The 26,557-nt window shown below is 38.3% G+C and overlaps 1 protein-coding gene across 2 annotated transcripts in view; it reads left to right on the forward strand.

Moving 5' to 3' along the window:
• The first annotated feature begins 345 nt into the window (after positions 1-345).
• LOC122886674 (solute carrier family 12 member 7-like) overlaps positions 346-26,557 on the forward strand; it is a 38,418-nt gene continuing 12,206 nt past the window's right edge. Inside the window, exons 1-14 of one of the 2 annotated variants that reach the window (XM_044219151.1) lie at positions 347-851; positions 962-1,186; positions 11,070-11,161; positions 11,996-12,121; positions 17,816-17,962; positions 20,183-20,237; positions 21,938-22,068; positions 22,171-22,295; positions 22,379-22,483; positions 22,780-22,991; positions 23,164-23,331; positions 23,866-23,964; positions 24,215-24,272; positions 24,613-24,787. In XM_044219151.1, the coding sequence (XP_044075086.1) occupies positions 1,039-1,186; positions 11,070-11,161; positions 11,996-12,121; positions 17,816-17,962; positions 20,183-20,237; positions 21,938-22,068; positions 22,171-22,295; positions 22,379-22,483; positions 22,780-22,991; positions 23,164-23,331; positions 23,866-23,964; positions 24,215-24,272; positions 24,613-24,787 (1,641 nt within the window). In that variant the 5' untranslated portion in view covers positions 347-851; positions 962-1,038. Of the gene's footprint in view, positions 1,187-11,069; positions 11,162-11,995; positions 12,122-17,815; positions 17,963-20,182; positions 20,238-21,937; positions 22,069-22,170; positions 22,296-22,378; positions 22,484-22,779; positions 22,992-23,163; positions 23,332-23,865; positions 23,965-24,214; positions 24,273-24,612; positions 24,788-26,557 lie in introns of both variants that reach the window. The other variant, XM_044219153.1, reaches the window with a different exon arrangement.

A 26,557-nucleotide genomic window follows, 5' to 3' on the forward strand; every position in this document is an offset into this window, starting at 1 on the left:
TGCACTACTGTAAAACCTTTCTAAAAAGCTTACTGTACATCAAGATAAATGTCCCAACTCTTTAAGAAAACGTTGTGTAACAGTGCAAATAAAATTATCATTCCGACAAACTGAAAACACTTCATGTTTACTTGTATCCATTGTTTTTCAAAGCTTAATCCTTTCCCCCTGTGATTGTCCATTATAATCTATGCTGGTAGAATACAGAGGAAAGGTAGTGTCCAAGGCTTTCAAGGTGTTTCCTTTGCTGGCACAATGCGTGAGCATGTGGTGCCATTCTATGCTAAACATAAGCACTTCACCGCTACCCATAATGCACTGTGGGAAAGGTAACACCCATTTTGTTTACCTTGGAGGAAGCCAGAGAACTACCAGCCTGAAGAGAGAAGAGGGAAGAAAAAAAAAAACACAGCCAAAAAAACAGAAAAGAAGAGAGTTTGTGTTTCGATTGTCCTCGATTGTCGTTAGATATGAGCCAGTTGTTTTTTTTCCAGTCAAAGTGGATTTTATAGATACTTTGGAAACTTTTATAGATACTTTAGAGTTTGTTTCTCTAACTTTTGGCATTACAAAGGTGTGAGTGAGAGAAGTGGGACAGTCAGAGTAATGGGAGGAGCTGCAGCGTTCTCCATGTATGGACTCCAGCTCTGTTTATATGGTAAATAGAGGGTCACATGGGGCAATAGTCTTGGAGCAGTGGGGGGAAAAGGGAGGGAAAGGAACAAGGAGAGAGAGTTAAGAGATACACTGCAGGACTTTGGCCTGCCTCATATGCAGGAGGCGGCTCTTTTACCCTGAGTTTAGAGGACACCGGATCACACTACAAGTAGAAAGGAAACAAAAGAGTTGGAGTGAGTACCATGCTGTGGTTAAACTGAATTCCTAGCTTTCTTCACTGGGGCTCTTTGTTTACCACTTGACTTGGATTTTTATTTTTTTTATTTCCCTGTGGTGGTGAAAGTTTAACAGCTAGTGCCTTCCTGGTTGTTGTCACTGGACGCTTCTTCATACTTTCTTCCGGACATTTGAAGAGCCAAGATGCCCACCAACTTCACTGTAGTGCCAGTGGAGGATGCAGAAGGTGGCAGCAACAACATGTCTGCAGCTGGTGGCAGCAAACCTGTCAGTTTGGGCAACATTTTTGGGGAGGAAGAGGATGAGGACAACTTACAAGGACCCCACTCAGGTAGGAATACTGTGTAAGACAAAACCTCTTCTTTGGCTTGTAGACATGCTTATACACTTAGGAGGGGGGTCCGTTTTCAATACCCTCTTATTCCTGTTCGGTGTCATGAGGAGGCTGGACCCTATCCCAGCATGCTCTAGGTGTTAAAATGTGTATGTTTGATAAACTATATACGTCACTGAATTATTGAACATATGCAAACGTAAGCATGCTGACACGAACAGTCTGATACGTGTTACAGCACATTCTGTACACATACACACACAGTCTTTAAGTGTGACGTTGTTTAACTAGCTAGAACTTGCAGGGCAGTTTAATTGGTGTGGTAGGAAGTCCGTGTGTTGTTGAGACAAGGGGCCCCTTGACACAGATATGTAAAAGGCCCCCACCCCTCCTACATAGGAGCAAGGGAAAGCTTTGTAGTTGTTTCATGTCTCTTTGTGGTTGTTTTGTGTCTCTCTGTAGTCGTTTCATGTCTCTTTGTGGTCTTACTCTGGTAGAGCTGGCCTATCAGATTTAGTTGTTTTTTTTTTAGCTCTGTTTTGTAGTGACTGCAAATTCAAAAAGCTGTTTACTCAGATATTATACACTCAGATGGCATAAGTTTTGGCTAAATTATTTGATACCTTTTGCCTTTGTATTTTGTAGTATAATCCACCATAATATGTGGTACCAATATGGCACATTTCCTATAAACTACCTACAGTATAGGGTCAGGACAGTAGTACCAAGAGATATAAGCATAAACGAGAGATAGCAAAACTATAGGGATGTGGAAACACAAAGAGGGAAAATGTGTTTTGGTTGGGAACTAGATTCTTCCTGTTAGTCAGTTAATGTTACAGAGTTTTTTTTACATATTTGATTGGAAGACAAACCATCCTTCAGCTGACAAATTTGTAATTCTCTTATGTCTGTGTGTTTATTGACGAAGAGGAGTCCGATATGGGTAGAACACTCAGACATGCAGTGTTAATGAGTGTATGTTCATTATTTATGCAAGATATTTGGTTGACTATTTTGTATTTTGTGTGTTTGGAATTGTAAGGCTCTATCTGGGTTAACCATAAACCATTTAAAATAATTAACCCCAAGTTTGTCTTACTTTCTTTTTGCTTTTATTCTACACAACACCACCAGACATAAATTGTAAAATATATATGAGTATGAATGTCATTGAAAAATAACTATGCCTATAAACCTCACACTAAATCATATAACTCATGGTATCTATTCCAGGATGTTTACATTGATTCATTTTTAGTCACAATTTCTTTGGTTCTTTTCACAAGGATACACAAATGTGTGTACTTCTTGTAGAAAGCATGAAAAAATCTAATTCAAATTCAAAATGCAAATGCAAAACACATCTTACAGAAACAAATGCCAAAAAAAAAAGTTACACTGGTAATATGTTCATTATTTCACTATTTGGCATCCAAACTGCTATATATCTCTGAGAGTGAAGTTTGAGGGCCGGAAAACCAAAACAATTAGCTGAAAGACGCACTACGGACAACCCCTTTCACATTACACATAATAATTTGATCTATTTTTAATATAAAAATACGGATTAGCGCGGCTTTAATATTAGTCAGTGCAGCTTTAAGGTTTAAGGTAACTATGTCCAGAGAATAGATTAACCTAAGTAGTCCTGCCACTTTACAATGACAGAGAAATACAAGGACAGAAAAGAGGTAAAAAATGGCAGATCCTACTAGTCAAGTATTAACAAGCAGTAAATCGGTATGCTCTCTGTTCAGGCAGCTTTAATATGAGTTTATAACTTATTGGAATATTGCAGGCTAGACCTTTGGCTCCAGTAATGCTGTGTTCGTATTTGTTATAACTGTTGATAGAGGTTCAGTGTGTGGGTATAAACACTTCAGGGGAAGCAATGAAGTCAAACAAAAAAATGATGATTGTGACGTTGTGACGTCTTCTTGCCTTTATCTAATATTTCTGTTTTTGTCTCTGTGTGTGTTGACAGGTTTGGTCACTGTCAGATGTCATGTCAGATTGCCCAGAAGGCTTGTGTTTGTCCATGTCTTTAGATATGCTTTAGACCCCAAAGCATTTGGTGTGATCTGGGTCTCTTTGTACGAGAGACGGATTAAAAGAAGAAGGGTTTATTAGTGGCAGGTACTCTTTATGTCTTTCTATGTGAAGACAGAAGTCATGCCGTGCTCATATGGGCACAAACCCACATAAGCACACACAGCTGATTTGACAAGATGCCATCTGTATAAACAATAGCATCTCAGTGCCATCATTTTCCAAATGATTCATGTTTCGTATTGTTCCACTTTCTGCTTGTAGTATTACTCCTTTGGCTGCACACAACACATACAGAATGTTTTTAGGTTTTGCAGGGCTTGAAGAAAACTTTATTTATTGATTGATAGATTTGAATTAAAGCCAAAGATTTGAAGTTGGATAAAATTATGTACAATCCAAAGTTGCTTACCTCAAAATTGCTGTCTTGGACTGTGATAGCTGTAGAAGAGTCATTCTTGTCCCTTTTTTCTAAATACATTAAAATTTGTTAATAAATAATGGTTGAACTTCATCATCTGAGATCAAATATTCATTTCAAAATTTGGAAAACTGTATGAAGACAAACAAATATCTGAAGAAAATTTTTATTAAAAGCTTGATGTTAGCTTAGTTTATCACAAAAACTGGAAACAGGTGGAAAGCTAGCTTAGCGCTGTCTGAAAACAGACTTAGAGGTGCTGGTGGGCAAATTTTGTGACCTGCTCTTGTCTCTTTGGCAAATCGTCTTTGTCTCCTTGTCAAGAGTCCTGACCGTTGTTTCCCGTCTTTTTGGATTATTTCTCGGTTTTGCTTGGATTTTGCCTAAATTTCTGGACTGGATTATTTGCTTGCTCCTTTGGACTTTTTCGTTCCTTGATCATCAGGCATTTAACACTGAGCACTTCCGGGAACTGCTAGCAAATGTAGTGCAGTAAAGGATGTGAATCATATGTAGCATGGTCTCTCATGTGTTTGCCTGGTGGCTTGAGCTAACTGCCAACAGAGGCTGCCATTCTGCTTAAAAACATCTCCTGTATAGTGATTCTAAAAGAAGTTTATTAGACCCCTGTGACTTTAGTTTGTTAGTTGAATTATGATTTGTAATGCTTCAACAAGCCGGTCTGACACTCAGTCACTCACTGAACTGTTGAAGGTGTGCACGGTTATGGGTTGTTCACAAGGTACATTAACTCTATAACCTTTGACTTAATTCTATTACTTCTATTAGACCCATTATACAACTTAGATTATGACTAATGGCTGCAACAGAGTATCGGCACTCCACTTTTTAACTTCAATACCCAGAAATCCTGTGAGGTGTCCTAATAGACTGATCATGTTCACCAACCCAGGTCTTTCATGCTTCATACCAAAGCAAACTAAAATATACAAGAGATACAAAATAACTAACTTTTATGTCTCTGCTTTCTCTGGAGAGAAAACACTTTCAGCAGATTGATAGGATATTGCTGTTAAGTAAGATTCATCACTACATGTGGGCAGAAAGATGTCTATATGCATCTCCCACCTGGGCAGATACGATCAATCTGCAGAATCTCAATAAGGGGGAAACATTCAGTAATAACATACACATCAATCAAATTCATGTTAGTATGCTGCATGACACAAACTTGGCCAAAACTACTAAAATAACATGGAAGAATACCATCAAGCCATCCCATCTATATAGGGCTGTGGGGGTATGTCAGACAAAAATGGCAGACAACCACTGCTTTAGGACACCCTGCTGTTGTTGTTGAAATATGGACATCTGCTGGTTAACATGAGTACTGCAAGGGAAGCTTTTCAAATGAAAGAGCTGTGTGAGAGTATGAGAGAATTGTGAATTAATTTAATCACTACATTCATTGATAAAGGAAGATATCTTTCTTTTCTTTTTCACAACTGAGGCTTTCTGTGCTTGTACGCATATGTTTTAAAACTCCTTTCAAAGGACATCCTTCATAATTCTCCATTCCATTTTCCATCTCTTAAGATTGCAGTAACAGTTGCAGTAACAAATAACGATAGGATGAGACTGAAGATAGGACAAAGCTTTATATCAGAATTAAATTTTGTTAAGGTAAGAGTTTAGGTTAAGTAGAGGAGACAGACAGAAAGACACTACAACCAACAGAGATTTACTGTCTACATCATGTCACCAGTCTGCCAAGTCACTCATGTGTGTGTGTGTTTGTCACAGCACATTAGCTGTGAGAGTGTGTCTGACTAACTGTCAGGTCTTCATATTGGACAAACAGCGTGACCTCAAGTCAAAAATAAATAATGATAATACCATGGAAGAGACCCGACAGTATTCTGGTGAGTTCGACTATTTGAGTGTATGTGACTGTATGTGTTTCTAACGTGTTAACATTTATTGTATGCTTTGCCTACAGAAATACAGCATACAAGGTTTAGAGCCAAATCTCTACCTTCCCACAGCATATGTATGTGTGTGTGTGCCAGTATGCACGTGTCCACTGTTGTAAAGTTGTATGTGTCTGTGTGTGTGTGTGTGTGTTTGTGTGTGTGTGTGTGTGTGTGAGAGAGAGAGAGGGAGAGAGAGAGAGAGAGACCGTCAGCCATTTAGTCAGTCTACGATGCACCGAAGTGCTTAATCATCTATTAATAATGACTTAGCTTGTGTATAATTACTACGTTAATGTTGTTTTCACGCCACATTCTGCTTCCTGGTGACTTTACATCACTGAGGTGAACATTCAAAGGTATTCGCTACCTATGAGTATATCAGCTACCATGTGAGTTATGAAATATGCATCAATGTGACATAGTTTATTACAGCTAACTTGTTGCCCCGTGTTTCTTTATTGTTTATTTCTATTGTATTACCAATATGTTGTTTAGTGTACAATCATATATTCGTATAAAAAGGTCCCCCTTCCCCTGGAAGAGGAAAACAATCATTCTGATGACTCTCAGTGTGACATATTTGGGAGAAAAAATAGGATTTTTTTCTGATTATGCAGTCAATCACAAGAGTTATACATGTTCCTGACACTGTGATCAGACACACAGTATCTTGTTCTTCTAGATTAAATGTACTTACCTCATGGTTTGTCACAAACTATCTGTGACATTATCTGTTGAGATAAATATTCATCCAGTCCCTATGCAAAGGAAGGCAGAGAAGTCATCCTACTTCCCTTTGTTCAGTCTAATGTATTCCCTTGTGTCATTCATTTTACCATAACAATCAAATCAACAGTTTAGAATGGATATAAAGTGGCTGCAGAATGCCGCAAAGCTAAGACTGATTACAGATCTAACCCTGACCTTAACGTCTCCACACTGTGGTTTTAGATTTTCCAGAAAGATCCTTTCAGTTTGTTTAAAGGCCTGAGGCTCTGGCCCAGAGCTCACAGCCCGCTGTGGGCATGAATTTAAGAAAAAAACAGCATCATTGCATGCTAGATTTTGTTACAATCCTCACCATGTCATGTGCATCCACAGTAATAATAATAATAAGAAACTTTATTTGTATAGCACCCTCCATACAAGAAATGCAGCTTAAAGTGCTTTACAACAAAGACATACGTAAAAAAAAATGCCATATGAATGCCATTGACAAAGGCTGCAACCACAATTTTCTTTTGTCCCTTTCTGGGAACCTCCAATAAACCAGCAGCAGATGTTCGCAGTGTTCTTGAAGGCAAGTAGTGAACCAGGGAGTTAGCAATGTAGCTCGGTCCTGTCCTATTAGGGGCTTTGTATATAAGGAGGAGGACCTTAAAATCAGTTCTAAATGTTTCAGGAAGCCAGTGCAGAGCAGCTAAAACTGGACTAATGTGCTCTTTCCTCCTGGTTCTAGTTAATAGCCGAGCTGCAGAGTTTGGAATGAGCTGAAGTCTCTCAGCAGTTCTTTTCGGGAGACCAGTAAAAAGTGCATTACAGTCGGCTTGACATAAAGGCATGAATCAGTTTTTTCAGCATCTTTTTGATTTATAAATGGTCGTACTTTAGCAGTTTCTAAGGTGGAAAAATTATGCTTTCGTCACCTTGTTAATGTGGGACTGGAAGCTTAGATCTGAATCTAACATAACACCAAAATTTGTAACCTCGGATTTAATCCAGGGAGCTAATTTCCCCAGATTATTAAACAGTATTTCTCTTTTTGTTTTAGGGCCGACTAGTAGGAATTCAGTTTTGTCCTCATTTAACTTTAGAATATTATTCTCCACAATTGACCAGCAACTCAACACGGCCCCCACCCATCCAGTTCTCTGCATCAAATTGTGAAGAACTTGCATTGTTTTTCAATAACAAAATAACTTCAATTAGAGCCAGTATTGCTGCTGATGTAAACACAGATGACCTCAGCAAACCCAGTAAAAAAACTGTAACCATGGGAAAATTCACCTGTATTACATTAACTGAGTGTAACTCCTCCACTTCAAGTGTATTGGCCCTGTACCTACTGCTCCAGCGATCAACTCCTACCTGTCTTTTGGCAATAGATAAATGGATGAGCGATAATTTCTTAGAGTTGCCAGCATTCTCTGTAATAATCTTGGAAAAGTAATCCTTTCTTGCCAGATGTATTGCTTTGTTATAGACAGTGATGGCTTCTTTCGTATTTAATACAGTGAACTGTGAGCGTAGTTTTCCTCCATTTTCTTTCAGCTGCTCGACAGATTCTCTTAATACTATTAACACTGTTATTGTTAAACACAGTACACTGTTCTTCTTATTAATTGCTCTTCAGTGATATCTGAACCACTGTTAGGCCTTGGGTTCTTCAAGGCAATATAGACAACAGTGTGATAGTGTTTTAACACGCCAAACCTAATAAACTGAGACCACTGCATGACAACCAGGGGCAAGAGAAACCAGTTTGAGAAGCAGCTTGAAAGGCACGTCTTAATGTTACTCTATGCTGCTTTGTCTTTTCAAGGCTGACTGTAGCAAAAGGCTAAACTGTGGGCACAGCCTTAATTTGTCTGCCAGAAACTGAAATATTTGACCCTGATTCAGTACTGGACTCTATTATCACAAAGTTTTAGAGGAAACAGCGCTTAAAAAGTGGTTTGGAGGATGGAACGCTCTGAATCTATACAGTCACTCATGCTGATGCAGGTGCCAGATGTTGGATGGTTCACTGGTCCCATACCTCATGCTGCTTTTACACAGGCAAAAACAAAAACATCCTAAATCTGACACCTTTAGGCAACACGGGCAAGTTAAATGGTATGTTCTGACGGCACCCATTTGAATTTTGACTTAGTAACCCCATTTATTCACAAGGACCTCCTCACTGATAACAAGATGTAAAGTGTTCAGACAAAATTGTTAAAAAGTTGCATAGTAAACCAATGTCAAAACACTATCACTGGAATCACTGGAATCAGATTCCTTAAGCTCAATATTCTGTTAAAGATTAAATGAAATAAGAAAACTATGCTGTTATCTCTGTTTTCTTTTACCATTATATCATACTTATTCAGTGGAGTTCTCCATAAGTAGTTTCCACACAGCAGCATGTCAAAAATATGGCTAATATAAGGACATGTATGACAGTGAGAACACCACCAGATAACAACTAGTTTGATCTAACATTACTCAAAACAGATATTTATTGACTAAAAATATACCATGACATTTTTATTCATTCAAATATTTAAAATGAATCATCAAAGGTAAAGGTGCCATTGTATTTACTGCTAACATTTCTTTTGTTAATAACTTATGTCTGACACAAGCCAACTAATGCTATCTGGCTAATGACCATTGTAGCAGTTTTAGCTAACGTTAACGATAGCTTCACAGGGTGTGCTGCCTCACAGCTCTTGTTTCTGGAGGACCAGATTTGGTTCGCTTTGGTTTATTGACAGCATTGTATGATGTGTTCAAAAGTTCCACAGGGAGTTTCCGGATAGCTTCTTCAGTCATTTGCATTTGAACCATTAACGAACTGCCTTGCTAACTGCTAATTAGCTTTACCTGTCTGAAATAAACCCCACTCTGTTGGTCTTTCTGAACCACCCGAAAGACACGACACAGCCTTCTAACTTTCATTTGTGGTGCTTCTTTTTCTACAAAAACATCTTTGGTTGGCTGAAAGTGCACAAACAAGACAGCAGCAATGAGTTTCATTTTGCCTGCATGTTCCAACAAGAAGTAGGTGGTCAGTGGGGGAGATTCAGGGTTTTCAGCCAGCCAATTTGGCACTTCTTACACTTTTTCAGTCAGGTGAAAGTGGATTTAAAAATAATAATTTAGGAGCACCGCTTAAATCGCCATCTTAACTGTATTACTGACAAATGCTTTGGTAATAAATAGACAATTTACAGAATTAACAATGTGCTGTGCTGGACCACACTGAGAGCAGTAGCCTACATACAATACATGGCGTTCCTTTCTTTGCAGTAATAATCTAATCTAATATTGCCCCCCACCAACCCACGCCACAGTTTATGTAAACAAGATCACTGAACAATAGTTATTTAACAATAACTTTAGTAAAATAGATGTAAAATAGAACAAGGGGAACGTGTTGCTCTTAGGAGGAGGCTGGCTAGAAGGAGCACATATTGGCACAATGGCACTGGCATCCTGGCTCTGGCTAAACCTACATCTGCCCACTGCAGATTCACTATTCACAGCCTGGATGAGTAACTAGTATGAATTAGTGTAAAGTATATTAATATAACATTAAATACAAAGTATAATGTTAATATAATAGTATAATGTTTGTATAATATTGATATATTCATTATATAATGTTACTATATTCATTATAATTGTGTATAATAGTATACTATATAGCCTACCACTAGTATAATATTAATTCCAGTAGGACAAAGCAGTTTAAGAAATACAACCAACATTTATAAGGTTTGTTCCAACATTGAATCCTTGTGCAAGAAAATGGTCTACAGTGGTGGTTAATGCTAAGTACTAACTTTATATAAATTATTATAACCATTAATGTAGCACGTGTAACATTTTAATGTCCCGCCCCATCCAGGCTGTGATTGGTCGGCTCACGAAAAGTGACATTGACGAGCGCATCGCCTTTATGAAAAGTTGAACGTTTCAATAAAAGGCAGTGACGATATAGCTAAATTGCCAGGTAGCTAAACCCAAACTGCGCTTATCCCATCCCTGTTGTCTTCTGTCTTACGGCTTCAGCTGCAAAACCTTGACTAACAGTTGAACAGGTACTGAGGATTTTGAGGAGGACGATGTGGCGTGGTGCATAATCAAAGTCTCTCTCGCTCTTGTTTTTGTGTAAAGCTCAAGCAGCCACAGACCCACCGGGATTTCTCCCGGTGCTCCCGATGGCCAGTCCGACAATAAATGATCTTTTCTTTTGATACGTGAATCGATAGTTCGTTTCATTGTCACCAAAGTGCCAAGCGAGAGCACTTACGGACCGGACACAGGTGCACACACGCACACACACACACACACACACACACGAGTAAGGAAGGCGAGTCCCCACAACATACACAGATTTATGTCCCCATAACAGTAGTAATACGCGCTCACACACACCAATTATCGCGCCCTCCTGTTGTTTCACGTGATATACGATGATGATTTAAAAAAAAACAACAACAACAAAAACCGGGGAGCATATTTGCATGTCGCTCCTGGTGCTCCTAGTTATAACATTTAGGAGCACTGTCTCCAAAAATGGTCGCAAAATGCGACTAAATGCTCGCAGTCTGGAGCCCTGGACTACAGTGCATCACTGCTACTAATACAGTACACCTACTGCTGCTACAGCTGTTACCAATACTACAGAATAACAGTACCTGGTGATCTTCTATCAATAGGGTGCATCTTACAGTATGGGTGTTTTTCCTGTGTGTCCCACTAGGAGATGACAGTCAGAGAGAGTCCAGTCCATTCATCAACTCAGACACTGACGGAGAACACTATTATGAAGGCAAGAACATGGCCCTGTTTGAGGTAAGCCAAAAATAATGTTTCTCCAATGTACACGAATGTTAAAACATTTGCTGCACATGCAAAAAGTCTGTATTGTTCACTAAGCTAAAATGTTTAAAGCAAATTCATGTTGTATATGATCCATGGTACAGGAATATTCTATCATTATGTTGTGTGATATAACATTTATGAATAACTAATAACAGGTACATTATTTAAAGTTGCTGACACAACAGTTAAAGACACATGTATATGATGGCCTCTATAGTAACAATAATAATAATAAAAAATATGTATTACTAAGTTACTAAGTGCTTCACACAAGGCAGCAAATTTAGATCAACTAATTATAAAATCATTAGATTTTGTTATAAATCAGGTAAAACCAGTTCCAGTAATGTAAGATAAAAGAAAATAAAAACTTAATTGAGAAAATAAAAGACAATCCAAGTAAAATCAGGATAAGCGCTCTGAAAAAAGTATGTTTAAAAAAAAAAAGTATGTAAAAGGCAGGTCATTCCAGAGCCTCGGGGCCCTGACTGCAAAGGCTCTGTCCCCTCTAGTTTTAAGATGGTACTAAAAGGTCAAAAATATAACAAGGTGCAAAGCCATGAAGAACTTTAAAAGCAATCAATAAGTTCTTAAAATCAATTCTAAACATACTGGGAGCCAGTTTTAGGATGCTAAAACAGCCTCTTGGTTCAGGTTTAAAAGCCTGGCAATTAGTATTAAAGTGTCTATGTGCACCTGCTAGCAGTGGAACTGTGGTTGTTCTGTACAGATGTATTAAGGTGCTGATAAAATGGAATGCGCATGCTTTATTTGATTCATGTATTTCTCTCTGTCAATCTGCAGGAGGAAATGGACAGTAACCCTATGGTATCATCTCTTCTCAACAAGCTGGCCAACTACACCAACCTGACCCAGGGTGTTCGTGAGCACGAGGAGGCAGAGGATGGGGTCAGGAGGGTTGCTGTCGTGGTACGGACCTCTTTTTTGAGCCGGTGTAAATTTTGATAATGATAGATGCAAGTTTTGAGCCTACATGATCTTTAGCAGGGATTGGCAGTTTTTAAGCAGCCAGCAAACTTGCTGTAGAAACCAATTCTGGCAGGTTTCAAAAAGGACTCTTCAGCACAGAAAATGAAGTCCTGCATTGGCAGTGGATTCTTTAGTGTGCATAAGGCCACATGCATTCAGACCAACTTGAGCCCAGCGTAAAAAAAAAAAATGCAGCTCTCTCATTCATTTCAATAGAGCCGGTCCGGTGGAGCAGTAGGGGTGCCAACCCAGGGACGGCCAGCAAAAAAAGAACCTTGCTCTTTCTCTTATGCAACTCAACATCAAAAACAGGCCAGCGCACATTCCTGGTAGTTTACTTTCTGACGTCTACTGTTTACTCTGCGATTCTCAAGATACCAAAGATAAAATAGTTCTCGCCAAACTGTAGTTGGAGTTGTAAAATCCAGTCTGTGAGTATTACAAGCCGTTGTGCAGTGTTTTGGCAGCCGATAAGCCTTTAAACGCGTTCAGTTACACCTGAAACAACATGCCCCCACCAAATCAGGCCCCTGCGTTGTTTTAACACATGACCCCAAAAGTTGTTTTCAAGTTTTCATGTGTGTCCTGTCCAAGTTGTTTCATTTTTGACCCCTAGTTCATTGTCTTTGTTTACATCAACACAGCAGTATGTTTCTCTCTAAACTCTGGTTTAGAAACAACTGGTTAAATATTACCACCTGTATTTAGGAAATCCATTCAATGTTTCAATGCAATTATTTAGTAAAACCACATTGGAAAAGATATAGTGATTAGTTATTGTTGATCTAATTCATTTTTCAGGAATCTTTAAAAAAAAAAGCAGGCATGATAATAAGTGGCAGTGTATAACCTTCTGATTTTAGGTGTAGGCTGTAGAATGAGTTTCAGCAAATATAATTCCTGCCTTTGACTTTTGCAGCCTGTCAAGCTTTAAATACAGTTTAAATACAGTTTACTGTCGACTTTGACCTTTGGGATGATATCACGAGGAGATCAAGCAGCTCATAAACATATCTAAAGAATGGACTGTATTGTGTTGTGAAAAAGAGATGTGCCGTTTTCAATCTTATGAGATTTATTATGAACTAATTTGTAGATTTTCAAGTTTTAATGCCTGTAGTACAAAAAATATACAGTAAACTGCTAGCTACTACAAGGGGTTCGAGAATATCTCACTGTGTAATCTTTATGTTCCTGTGTCATTGCTGAAAATATTAGCACATGTTTTGTGTGTGTGTTTGGCTCTGTATGCCAGCATTGTGCCATTATAAGTACACAATGACTATGATGAAAAGGGCTGGCTTTGATTTAAGAGTGTTTACATTCACATCATATGAACAATGTAGAAAATGTAGCCCTTTTTATGTATAGACCCACAATTTTAGGGGGCATAACCTAATTAGATAAGTTACAGTAGTTCCACCTATGGATGTGGACACACTCAAACACCCTTAAAACTGAACATTAACACTTTAACTTGTTTCATTTCAAATGCAGTGTGCGGAAGTAGAGAGCCAAAACAATGAAAAACATACAGTCTCACTGTCGAAATACTGTACCTTTTGATTGCACCGTAGGTTTAAAACAAATAACAAGATCTGATGAAATATTTACTTACTTTACTAATCAGCACAAATAGCAACAAAATCTCTCTCAAACCTGTGTCTGAAATTACAAGTCCTCGTTACACTTAAAGGTGCAGTAGGCAATTCTAATCCAATACACTTTTTGTCAAATTCAGTGAATAGTTCTGTGTGTGAGCTGAAAAAAAAGTCTGTTGTTCGTACACAGCCCTGGCTCTGTAAATGGGAAGCTAACGAAGTGGCTCGGACCGACCACAGCCACACAACACTATTCCAGCCAATCAGCAACAGTTTTACTGTTCGTGCTCGTGCTCGGCTACTCTCCCTCTTCCACGTCCTCACCCACGAGGAACGGAGCTACACCATGATATTAATGAAACATAAATGACATTAGAGATATTACCTTACAAACTTGTTATAAAAATATTTTACTTGACAGACCTCACATTCTTTCCCTTAGAATTCTCCTTATTGAGGCTAACCTACCCTCAGGCAGCAGACTCTCTGGATTCCGCCATATACAGTATCTCTTTTGGTCAGCTAGCCCAGTTGTTAGTGTCGTTGCCTCGGCAATGCGTGAAGGAGCACTGAAGGGAGCACTGTTTGGCTGCTGAGTTCAAATATCAACAACCTTTCTCCAGAATTGCTGACTTTCCCTTTAAAAAGCAACATTCCCTTTTTTAAGTGGTCAATGCATGGCCGTGTCCAACATTGGACACATCTTGGACACATGTCCTGCAGGTCCAGTAGCTTACCATAACCATTGTCAGGGTGTTGCTCATCCCTAAACTTGACTGACAGAGTTGAGTTTTGCAAACAACGTAATATTGTTTCTTTGATAGCATCTTGATAACTGTAGTTGTTATCAATCTTTGAACAGTCACAAAATTAATCGCATCTCCTTTGTGCTTAGCCTGGTGTGTGGTGGTGTGGGAAAAAGACCTGAAATCACAAAACACTTGACTAGTAACATTCATGTGAAGGTCGTGGTCAGCGAGGACACTTTCCTTCTGCCTCATACGCCAGTCACCTTCTTACTGCTGGTTGGCTAGATTGAAAAACAGCGGTTCAGCCTGGCCAGTAAACTTCCCCTCAGCCCTCATAGAGAGAACTATGTCTGTGGTGTGGGAGGTTGTGTTTGAGCGCCAGTTGGAGGTGGAGAGTGGAGCTGTTTCCTTCTTTTTGTGCCAGCTGGCGCACCTGATGCTGATAGAGCTGCATGTTCATATGCACTTAAGGCCACTCGTGACAGTCTTTTTCACAGTTTCCTTTTCCCAGTTTGGCAGGTTTATATGTATGTAAGGATACTGAGTGAGTTGTGTGTAATTTAAATATCATCTGGTCTGTAAAATCTGTTGTGTGTGGGAATAAATGGACTGTCTTCATGTATTATCAGTGTCAGAGAGCTCTGCAAAAGCCAGTCTCTCTCCTGTTAGTCTTGAAGGATAAGAATGAAAAACAATTAGTGAATAGTTTTACATTTTGGGTAATAAACGTATTCACTTTCTTAGGGTTAGATAAGATGATTGGCACCACCCTCATATCTATCTATTGAATATGATAAATCACCAGACACTGAAAAGAGAATCTGTAAAATTATATTTCCTTACATTAAAGTCTACATTGTCCACACTGCTAGGAAGAAAATTCTGTTGGGGAAATGCTGAATCCTGTATTTTTTGTTTGTAGGTAGTTAAAAGTAGTTACATTTAAATATACCGAGTCTAAAACATACTAGAATCAGCCTGTAAAATACCCACCATGTATAAATTCCAATTGTATGTAAACTCTCCCAAATCACAGAAAAAAGGACAAAACCTCATTGCTCTCAATAGCCACATTTCTGGTGGAAATAATTATAATAATGAGTCAAATCATATGAAATAATTGAGAATATGCTCCATTTACAACAATACTTACCTACTTGGTAGTCTCACTGACACTGAACATCCAGTCTTTGGGTGAAACACAGTGGGACCTTGGTCTGTAGCTTTGTGTTGAAGCTCTGATGATGTTTTACTGAAACCCGCCCCCTGAATGATAGCTGTTTTTTCTTTAAGAGCGCACAGAAGGACATCTGAAGCTTGAGACTAAAAAGAACAAGGCAGACAATGCAGAGAGAGTGAGGGGGAGAAAAACAGGGAAGAGAGAAAGACAGAGTAACACAAGAGAGAAGATGTGGGACATCTGGAAATCAACATCAGGCACTTCACAGCATTTAGACATACAACTGAGTGCAATGAAGAAAGCGCAGGACAAAGTGTTTGTGACTCGAAAAATGGTACGTACACTTGGTTTTTCGGGTGGAAAGTAGTAGAGGTATATATGTACGTGTTTGTGCAGTGTGATGCATACTGTAAATATTATAGAAGATAGGGATGATATTAGTGAGACTGTTGGAGCTTAAGCACAGTAATGTTACTCTGGACAATATTTTACCTCATCAGTTTACCTTATCCTATTAGAAGAACCTGTTTTTGGTGTACTTTTGATTTATTTAGAAATCTTTTTCTTTTGCTTTTGGAAAGAAGATAAAATATCCAACGAAAACCAAAATATCCAGTGTGGATTTTTGAGATTTAATATGTTCTAATAAAATTAAATAACATATTATTATTACTCATATTGTAAATCCTGAACCTGAAAATCATTTCTTCATTTTCTAATTACACCAGGAGTAAAATAAAAATCTACAGAGTCCAGACAGCAACTAGAATTCCTTTTCGATGTCTGTAAAGCACAATTTCAGTGTCAATTGAACTTTTTTCGCTTTTTTTCTTTGCATTTTTTATATTTCCTTTTATTTGGACTGTTTTTAGGCACATCCACTAAAACTGAAAAACTTAGTAAATAATTTTTGACAATCCTAATTCATTCCTTTTTCATTCCAACGAGCATAGAAAGCAACCCCATAGACTCTCAGTTCAATCTGTACGGTACAGTACGGCCAGAAATGACAAGTTGTGTTGTGTCATAATCTATAAACCTTAAAATTTCCATCCACTAGAAAATGTGTTTTGCTTATTGTTCCGTCACCTGGATGTTTGAACAGAATGATGCATATTCGGAGTTTGACACTAGAGGGTTGTTTTCACATTCATCTGCTGAAGGGGGAACATTTCTCTGTGCTCACCTCAAATCTGAGTTGAAGACGTGTACTTACGAGCTGATTTTGAAAGTGGCAATTTGAAACCTCCGGCACACGTATGCTGAGAATGGACTTTTCATTGAAGTAGGAGACATCTTGTGTCCAGCGGTTAACAATTTAAAATGAGCAATATTTGCACTTTCATAGGATTTTTCAATGAGGGAGAAGGAATCATTTTTTTTACCAGGTGATTTAACGTTTTTGTGGAAAAACAGACACAAATGATTACTCAAAACAGTATGTATCTTGAAACATGTCAGGAGGGGATCTTTTAACATTTTGAAAGAAGTTCTCACAGAGCAGTTTATTAAAATTAAATGCTTCGTTTTCTCATTCAAGCCAATGTGCTAATAAATAAGACCCCTCCAAAGCTAGCTTTTACACAGCTTTATTGTTGCATGTTAGACTAAGTTGCAATTTTTAGTATTATTTACTAGTTTTAAAATATCAAATATGATAAACACACGCAAGGAAAGAATAATTACTTTAATACCTCATAACATGTCAAAAGCACAATGGAAAACAATCTTTAGTAATGTAAAATGAAGGAAATGAGGAAAGGCTCCGATCATGCTGGAATTGTATTTAACCCGCTGTGCGAGGGTTAGAGAGGTCGTATACTTTTAGTCTGTATTTTAGGTGTCCTGGCAGTCTAGTGGTCTGGTGCGTCCCTTGTGCTCTTAACTGAAACATCCTGGGTTCGAATCAGGGGGGTTTGTTGCATGCCGTTTTTCCTCTGCCCATATACTATGTGCCACTATCAACAAACATCATTATATAGGTTTGACTTACTTTGGCACATTACAGATCACAAAAGGATAATCAAGGATATGATGTACAGGATAGTTTAATTTATTAACATTTTGAGTTTCATTGGAATCATCTGTCTAACCCCATCCCCAGGTGCCCCAAATGGGAACCTTCATTGGAGTTTACCTGCCCTGCATGCAGAACATCCTGGGTGTGATTCTCTTTCTGCGTCTCACCTGGATCGTTGGTACAGCAGGAATCCTGGGATCCTTCGCCATCGTCTCCATGTGCTGCATCTGTGTGAGTAATTTAGAAATTATCCAAACATATTGACTTGGAACGAAAATGGTGTCAAACTGAGTGTAGTAAGTACAATTTAAAAATATATATATATATGTATGTATATATTTGAAATGAGATGCATCTTTTCACTACGTTTTATCAAAATGTGACTAGTAGCATCAATGATACTGTGAATGAAGGAAAGACAAACACACAGAGCCCCTCTTGGCCATTCTTCATCATTCTATAAATACCTGAACGGAACAATGACATGTCTGAAATTGAGTTAAGATTTATGGCATGACAGACAAACTGGAGGCCAATCAATACACCCTCCTCTGAATTTATGGCGTGTTGATTAACAACATTGTGTTAATCTCCATGCCTGAGTTCAGAGGAGAGTCCTCTAAACAAGCAGAAAATTAATCTTATTTACAGCTGAGGTTTGTACGTCAGTAGCTCCACATGGCCAGACAAAGAGCTGAGTGTTTGAAATGTTTGAACTTAACTGCTCAACACTCATGTGATGTGGTGTGAACGATCTGCACGCAACACCCTCCTCCAATATATACCCACACACGTCTGATGCTTTAGACCCAAGAGATGACAGAGCCTGAAGATATGATGCTGGTGGTGCTGTTTAGGAGACGGTTTGGATTTGCATTTTACTAGGTCCCTTGTAATTCGTAGGCCTGGGTATTAAACCATATTAATTTTACATGTTATGCCTAAACTGTGTTTTAGCACTAGGTTTCCCAGTGGCATCTAATATTCCCAGTCGTGTAAGCTTAGTCTTTGATCATTAACACCTATTTATTCTCAAAGGCCTTTCAAAGATGCCTTTATGCCCCAATTTGTTCTTATTCTGTGAACAGTCTGTGCTTAACTTTGATTTAAATATTATTCAAATGCTTTTTATTGTCTTTTTTTTTGTAACTATGAAGCACAATGAAACCCCGATTTTGAAAAGTGTTTTATAAATAAAGATTTATTTAATTACTTGCTTACTTTGATCAGTCTAAACAGGATTTTTTATTTACATTTTATTTAAACAAAGTTCTCAATTGTCTCTCCTGTACTCCTTGGTCATCTCTTATCATGGGCAAAAAATAAGGTCAGAGGTCATTTTTGGTTGCAAAATACTCTTAAAGATTGGTGATTAACAAGGAAGTTTTAAAGGCTACTGTAGTTGTGTGGTCTACTACTGTAGTGGTCTGTCCTCTCACACCTCTGTTCCTGAAACCTGATTTCCCACCTGGCCTTGAACCCAAATCCTCTTCCCCATGGGCAGATAGAGAGATTAATGTAGTCGGCGATCTGATTAAGAAGGACAATCTGATAACCTTTAATATTCTCACAGATGAGATTGTTTTTTAGCTATCTCCAGGCATCGGAGCTGGTTACTGCGCACGCCATATAACCGCAAGGTCGCTGGTTCGACTCCAGCTGGCGACCTTTGTTGCATGTCATGCCCTTCTCTCTCCCCTCATTTCCTCTTCACCTCACTCTCTCCAATAAATTAAAAAAAAAAGCCGAACAGTATCTTTAAAAAAAATAATCTCCAGGCATATTTCATTTATTCATGTCTCATTTGTCCTTAAAGCGAACCCACAAGGTGTATTTACTTCCTCCTTGAAGAAAGACATTCAAAACTTCCTCCAAACTAAACTGTGACTGGGATATGATGTGGTCTAATTACTAATAAAGTCACTGAAATACAATTTAAAATAATAAATCATCTAAAAAGATAATACATAGACTTGGAGGCCTAGAGCTTTTTCTTGAAGGACAAGCTATTTCAATTCTACAGTTCTACCCCTTTCTTTCCTGTTTGGGAGAATACACGATCCGGACATTAAATGGAGGACTTTGTGGACTTGCATGGGAATTACTGATTGTAGCAGATTGCCTGATAACTTGTAATTTAACTTACCTTTTTTTTACTCTGTATTACATATCCTCCTCCCTTTGGTGTCAGTACCGAAACTCAAGTATCTGCACACAAAACATTTCAAATGATACCCGGCCCTATACACTAATGAGTGATTATAATACACTTTTAAATGAGCAAAAAGCAATATGTGACTTAACAAGCAAGCTTGAATAAAACACTGACAGTATGAAATTACAGTATATCTGTAAAACTGATTATTGAAACAATGTTCTTCATGCACAGCCTGCTCACCTCTTTTTTCTTCCATCCAGAACTTAACATCTGTCCTCTTTCTCTCCACGCAGACCTTGCTCACAGCCATTTCAATGAGCGCCATAGCAACCAATGGAGTTGTCCCAGGTACGTTTTGAAATATTGTATTCATTATTTTTTCTATTCCACTAGCAATATTTAAATGCAATGGCTTGCAACTGCAGTTGCAACTTAAAAGGAAATAGAGAGTAGTATTTTCATTCACCACTGCCAGAATTCGAAGGACCTGGCAAAGTGATTGATACTGACCAACAGCCATATGTAGATATATTATGGTGATTGCATCATGACACAACAAAAACATTGCAAAAAAGTAAATAAATAAATACATTTCACCCTTTCTCCAACAGCATTTCTGTGGTGAACAAAAAATTATAAAATAATTTGGTGATGCCTTATTTTACAGTTCTTAAAAAGTTCTCAGGAAGTTTCCCAGAAAAAACTAAGTCATTATAAGGAAAATAGAGGCAATGTTCTCAGACAGTACACCTAGTAAGTACACACCCATTTATTTTAGTACTTATCAAGAACCAGGAAATGATCTATTACATTACTGTGGTTCTCAACCTGTTGTCACAAGATACATCTGGGGGATTATGAGATGATTAACAAGATAGGAGAACAGCAGCAACACAAAATTATGTTTATTTTTTCAAACTTTATTCTAATCTTTGCTTTTTTGGTTGTTGGATAATTTAACTTATGGTCAGGCCTCTGAAAGTATTCAAATGCAGCAATCTGAGAAGGACTATTCTCAAAATAGATATACAAGACAAGGGGTCACAAGCCAAAAAAAAAAAGTAGAGTTTATATGCAGCTGTTGATGTCTAGATTCAGGATTTACAGGTTTCCTCGAAAGAACTTCTCTTAATGACTGGAAAATACTCACAGAGATCCAGGGAATTAAGTCAAAGGTTCTTCACCTCCCCCTATAAGTATAGAAATGTTATTTTCGTCATTTATATAACTGTATATAATCTAGCCAATAACAGTATATGAAAATTCTGGTTAAATTATTTATCATGTTTTCTATAATAATGGTAGTATACCCCCAAAAAACTGCCCGGTAAATTGCTGCATTTTAACATTTTAATGCACTAACCCTAAAATCACCTATATATTTCCTTGATAAAGACCTGATACCATATGATAAATAATGTTATGATGTTATAAAAAGACGTTTGACAACAAAATTCAAACTACTATTTCAACTGTCAACAATAAACCTTTAAACTCAATAAATAATGCTTTATTTCCATTTTTACTACAAAGAGCACTGTCTTTTACTGCATTATCTTTGATTAATGATCAGTGCTTCTGTCTTTGGAGAATCATCTAGAAATAAAAACAGGTAAGACTTTTTTCAGCCCTGAGTAGCATCTGCAGTTTTCTTCGCGGGCAGCATACAGCCACAACAACCTCCACCAATAGGATAGGGCAGCATGTATACTGCCTGAAGGCCCTATTCACTCCCTACTGCTCTTCATTACTGTGAGCATAACTGAAGGCGAATCAGATGAGCACATTAACATTTTGATCAACTCAGAACTTCTCTGTCTGGATTTTGGTGGTTAGACAATGACGGGACTCAGTTTAGAGGTATTTTAGTGAATCAATCAAACTGTGGGGGGCAAAAAGAGGATTGTGAAAAGTGAGGAGGACATGCCCCCCCCCCATCCCCAGTGGAAAATGTTAAATAAAGTGTTACCAAACTTTTACAAAATAAAGTCTGAAATACCAAGGAATACATGTGTTAGTAGTCTAACCAGGATTTAATTTCTCAAAAGCTGGTGGCTCATACTACATGATCTCCAGATCACTGGGTCCAGAGTTTGGAGGAGCAGTGGGTCTCTGTTTCTACCTCGGAACCACCTTCGCTGGATCCATGTACATACTGGGCACCATAGAGATATTGCTGGTATGTTACCACACTGACAGACAAGAGGTCAGCCACATCAGTGTCACTTGTGCTGTATATTAATGTACATTCACTCTCTTTTTGCTGTCTCCCCACTGCCAGACGTACATTGTTCCAACAGCAACAGTGTTTAAAGAAAGCGAAAGTGCAGCAATGCTCAACAATATGCGTGTGTACGGAACATGCTGCCTGCTCCTGATGGCGCTGGTAGTGTTTGTAGGGGTGAAGTAAGTATCCTCACACACACACACACACACACACACACACACACACACACCAGCACACAGACTCACATTTATTATTTCTGCAGGTATGTGAACAAACTGGCTCTGGTGTTTCTGGCCTGTGTGGTTCTCTCGATCATGGCCACTTATGCAGGAGTCATCAAAACGGCGATCGAACCACCAGATTTCAAGTGAGTTACTAACAGCTAAATAACCAATTCCCATTAAGCATTGGCATGTTTTAAAGACGGAAATATTTTTATAAACACAATGCCACATTGAACTCCTCCAGCGCCTGATATTGATGCAAAAGTACAGATGAGGATAAATCTGTGCACTTCATTTGTTGGTATTCATTGCCAAGTTTTCTGACATTCATTTTTACTTCTCAGTTGTTCTAAGGCATATGTTTCTCAGAGCTCCATCTATCACAACAGGTACAGCAGCTTCCATCTAACTACACTACACTATTCTCTCTCCTCTTCAGTGTCTGTCTGTTGGGAAACCGATCTCTGAAGAATGAAGTGTTTGAAACATGCGCAAAAACGGAGGTTGTGAAAAACAACACTGTGACCACCAAGCTGTGGAGCATCTTCTGTGACAGTAAATATCCCAACGCAACCTGTGATGATTACTTCACATTGAACAACCTGACAGAAATACAGGCCATACCTGGGCTCCTGAGCGGAGTAATCAAAGGTGAGAAGGAGGACAGGAAGGAATCTGAGCTCTCCTCTAGCTTATTTCATCTTGTGCCACCTTCAGGCTAAATGATTAAATGACTTTGTCCACAAGATATTCATTGCCCCACAGAATGAATCCTAATGTTCATCCAGCTGATGATGCTTTTCTCTGTCTGTCTTTCCATTAGACAACCTGTGGGGCAACTATGGTCCAGCTGGTATGTTCATAGAGAAGAAAAGCCAGCCTTCAGTAGAAGTCCAGGACACATCCAAAGACATCTATAAGCTCTACGTCTTCAATGACATCACCACCTACTTCACTCTGCTAGTGGGAATATACTTCCCCTCTGTCACAGGTAGATGATTTAGTCAAATTCGAAACAAATATTAATACGTTAGGAGTCTTGAGATTATATCCAATAAGTATACTGACATTATTTGAGAGGCTTTATGTGCTCAATGTGGAATGACCTTTTCATTTACCTGTGGTGTAAAGTAACTAACTTAAGTAGGTAACTAGGTACTTGTACTTTACTTGAGTATTTCCATTTTCTGCTACATTTCCACTACATTTATCTGATCGCTTGAGTTACTTTTTTGGAAAGTGCAAACACTGCAAAAATCTTCAACTTACCAAGTCATTTGTGCCTATTGTTGAGTCTCATTTTCTTAAAACAAGTGAAAATATCTGCCATTGCGTATACCTGTTTTAATAGAAGTCAGCAAGTTAAATGTTATATGTGTTACATGTTTTCTGAAGTAAAACTTAAAAAGCAGGACTTTTACTTGTAATGGAGTATTTTCACACTGTGGCATTGATATGTTTACTTATTCTTCCTCCACCACTGACTTTTTTATTTGTGCGTGTGTGTGTGTGTGTGTTATTTCAGGTATAATGGCTGGTTCTAATAGGTCTGGTGATCTCAGAGATGCCCAGAGGTCCATCCCAATAGGAACCATAATGGCTATTCTCACCACCTCTTTCATCTGTATCCTCTAGACTCTTTCTGAGTGTGTGTGTGCAGCTGATGCAGTATATACACAGCACAACATAAACCAATTTCTGTATGTGCACACAACCATAATATTCATGTGTAGGAGGTAAAACAGTTGATGACAGAGAGAGATTTTGTCAGGTATGTTTTTATTTATTTGTGTTATAATGTCACAGATCAGGCTGATACTGCAAAGTAAATGCACAGTGCATGTACAGTATTTCCATCTTAACTTCATGGTCAGACATCTCCTGTGTGGTCTTGTTTGGAGCCTGTATTGAAGGAGTGGTGCTGAGAGACAAGTAAGTGTCTTTTTAATTGACTTCTTACTCATCGAAACTCCTTAGAGAAACAAATGGTGGCGCACTGGTATTTTACAGCTTATTGTACGTGATCAAAAGCTTTTAAAAATAGTTGTTTTTAGAGACAGAATCATTGTTGTCGAAATAACGAAAGATTGAAATCAATATCTAGTGTTTTACAGTGAAGTGAAATGTAAATTGTTCAGTTTTTCCAGTTGTTCCTAAAAATGCTGTGCATATTAGGGTGTACAGCCTGTTTGGTCATAGCAGCTTAGTCGTTATAATAATGAATAGACCTAGCACTCCTAGTAAACTGAATGCGTGCTTGTGGGTATTTCAGGTTTGGTTACTCAGTAAAGAAGAACCCGGTAATTGGTATTCTGGCCTGGCCGTCACCTTGGGTGATTGTGATTGGCTCATTTTTCTCCTGCTGTGGGGCGGGGCTTCAGAGCCTCACTGGCGCCCCCCGGCTGTTGCAGGCCATCGCTCGGGATGGCATCATCCCGTTCCTACAGGTCAGTGTCAGAAAGATCTTTGTTTTTCATATGTTACAGTCCTGTGTGCTTTTACAATCGCAAGATGACTCATTGTATTACCTCTTTATTTGGTCTTGAATGGGTCTTTTCAGCTTCTTCACACGCCTATTACCACTGTTGTGTATCAATGGATTAGATTAGCACAGGACTTTACTGGGCCAGTTTAGTTTAATAAAGTTTTTGCTCAACATGAGGCTAAGGCAGTAACAGTGATGGCATGTTCAAAGGCTTTGCTTACCTTTTTATTATGTGTGCTGGAGGTTTGATTTTGCTAAACGGTTCACTTCTGCCACAGTAGAGCAATTTACAAAACTCCAAATATAGAGTTAAACCAACTTATAACCTCATTTAAAACCTAACTAAGCCACTGATTGGTGATAACTCAAGTCACTGATTTCAACTTAAGACAGTTTGCAGCTACTGCACAGTGAAAGGCATCATCAGTTCTTTTTACTGGAAAGATTTTACTGTGAAGCACCTGCAGGAAATAAGTTATATTTGACTTAAAAGTGCCCTGTGGAGTTTTCCTATAAACAAATTACAATCAGTGTTTCTCACCAAAACAAGGAGCCAAAACAGGCCACAGGAGGTTTTCCAAGCTCATGAAGCCACAGAGCAAAGCCAGACTAATTGTATTAACCAACCAAAAGAAAAGCTCAATATTCTGACCCCAAGATGTTTATGATCAATGAAGATCAATCTGCCACAAGAACAACTTGTTTGTACAAGTGCAAGAACCACTTGTACAAAAAGATTTGTTTGAAGTGATTTAAGAGAATCTGTGGCATTCACCAGTTTTATCGTGCTTACAATTTTCTGTCAGGTACGAATGAAATTTCACAATTATTATTATCATCATGGTTTGCCAATTTACTGGGAGTTTTTTTTTTTTGATTTTATGATTTTTATTGGCACAGCAACTTTACATTACAGTAGTTGTTAGGAATGTTCTCTCAATCCGACAGCTGCCTCAGTGTCTCTGTCCTGTTTCATCTTCTGTTGTACTCGACAGTGTAACATCACCTACTGTAGGCTATAATATTATCCCGTCTAATATCTCTGTCACTGTCACATGACAGCCTCTCATATCAGTCTTCAATATTATAAAGAGTGCTATATAAATAAAATTTAATTGAATTGAATCAGTCATGGACCGCTTTGCTATAGAAAGGTGTTTTTTAGCATCTATCTTTATGTAAAACCATTACCTCTTTATATCTTTATACTCTCTGGTAACATTTTTGTGAATGAAACTTGCCCACAAACAGAGTGGAACAGGCAGTAATATGGCAATTTTTAGGGGCGTCGATTATGCTAATGATGGCATTTCAAAAACGTGCACCTCCTCATGAACAGGTGGTATACATCAGGCTGAAACAAGCTATTGATGAAAAGTTTGTCCAATGAAGAGAGTTCGGTGAATCTGACTTAGAACACTCGTACGAACAAACCTCATAGAAAAAAAAATGAGAGATTTAAGACAAGAATCAGAAAATGTTCTTACGTGAGGCCCAATGTGTATGTCCTTGAGGTATAATAGACGCATTGAATGCATTTCCCTAGAATAATCTATAATAGTAAAAAAAAAAACATACCCATCACAATTTCCTAGAGCTCAAGGTGATGCCTTGAGATTGCTTGTTCTTTCTGGCATTTGTGATTGATACATGACCAAAAAGCCACAAAATAATCAGTGCTGAAGTAATGACACATTTTATATAATGCAAATGAAAATTATGCACCTGTATC

This window comes from Siniperca chuatsi, linkage group LG13, assembly GCF_020085105.1.
Source record: "Siniperca chuatsi isolate FFG_IHB_CAS linkage group LG13, ASM2008510v1, whole genome shotgun sequence".
In the NCBI taxonomy this organism is placed as follows: Eukaryota; Metazoa; Chordata; class Actinopteri; order Centrarchiformes; family Sinipercidae; genus Siniperca; species Siniperca chuatsi.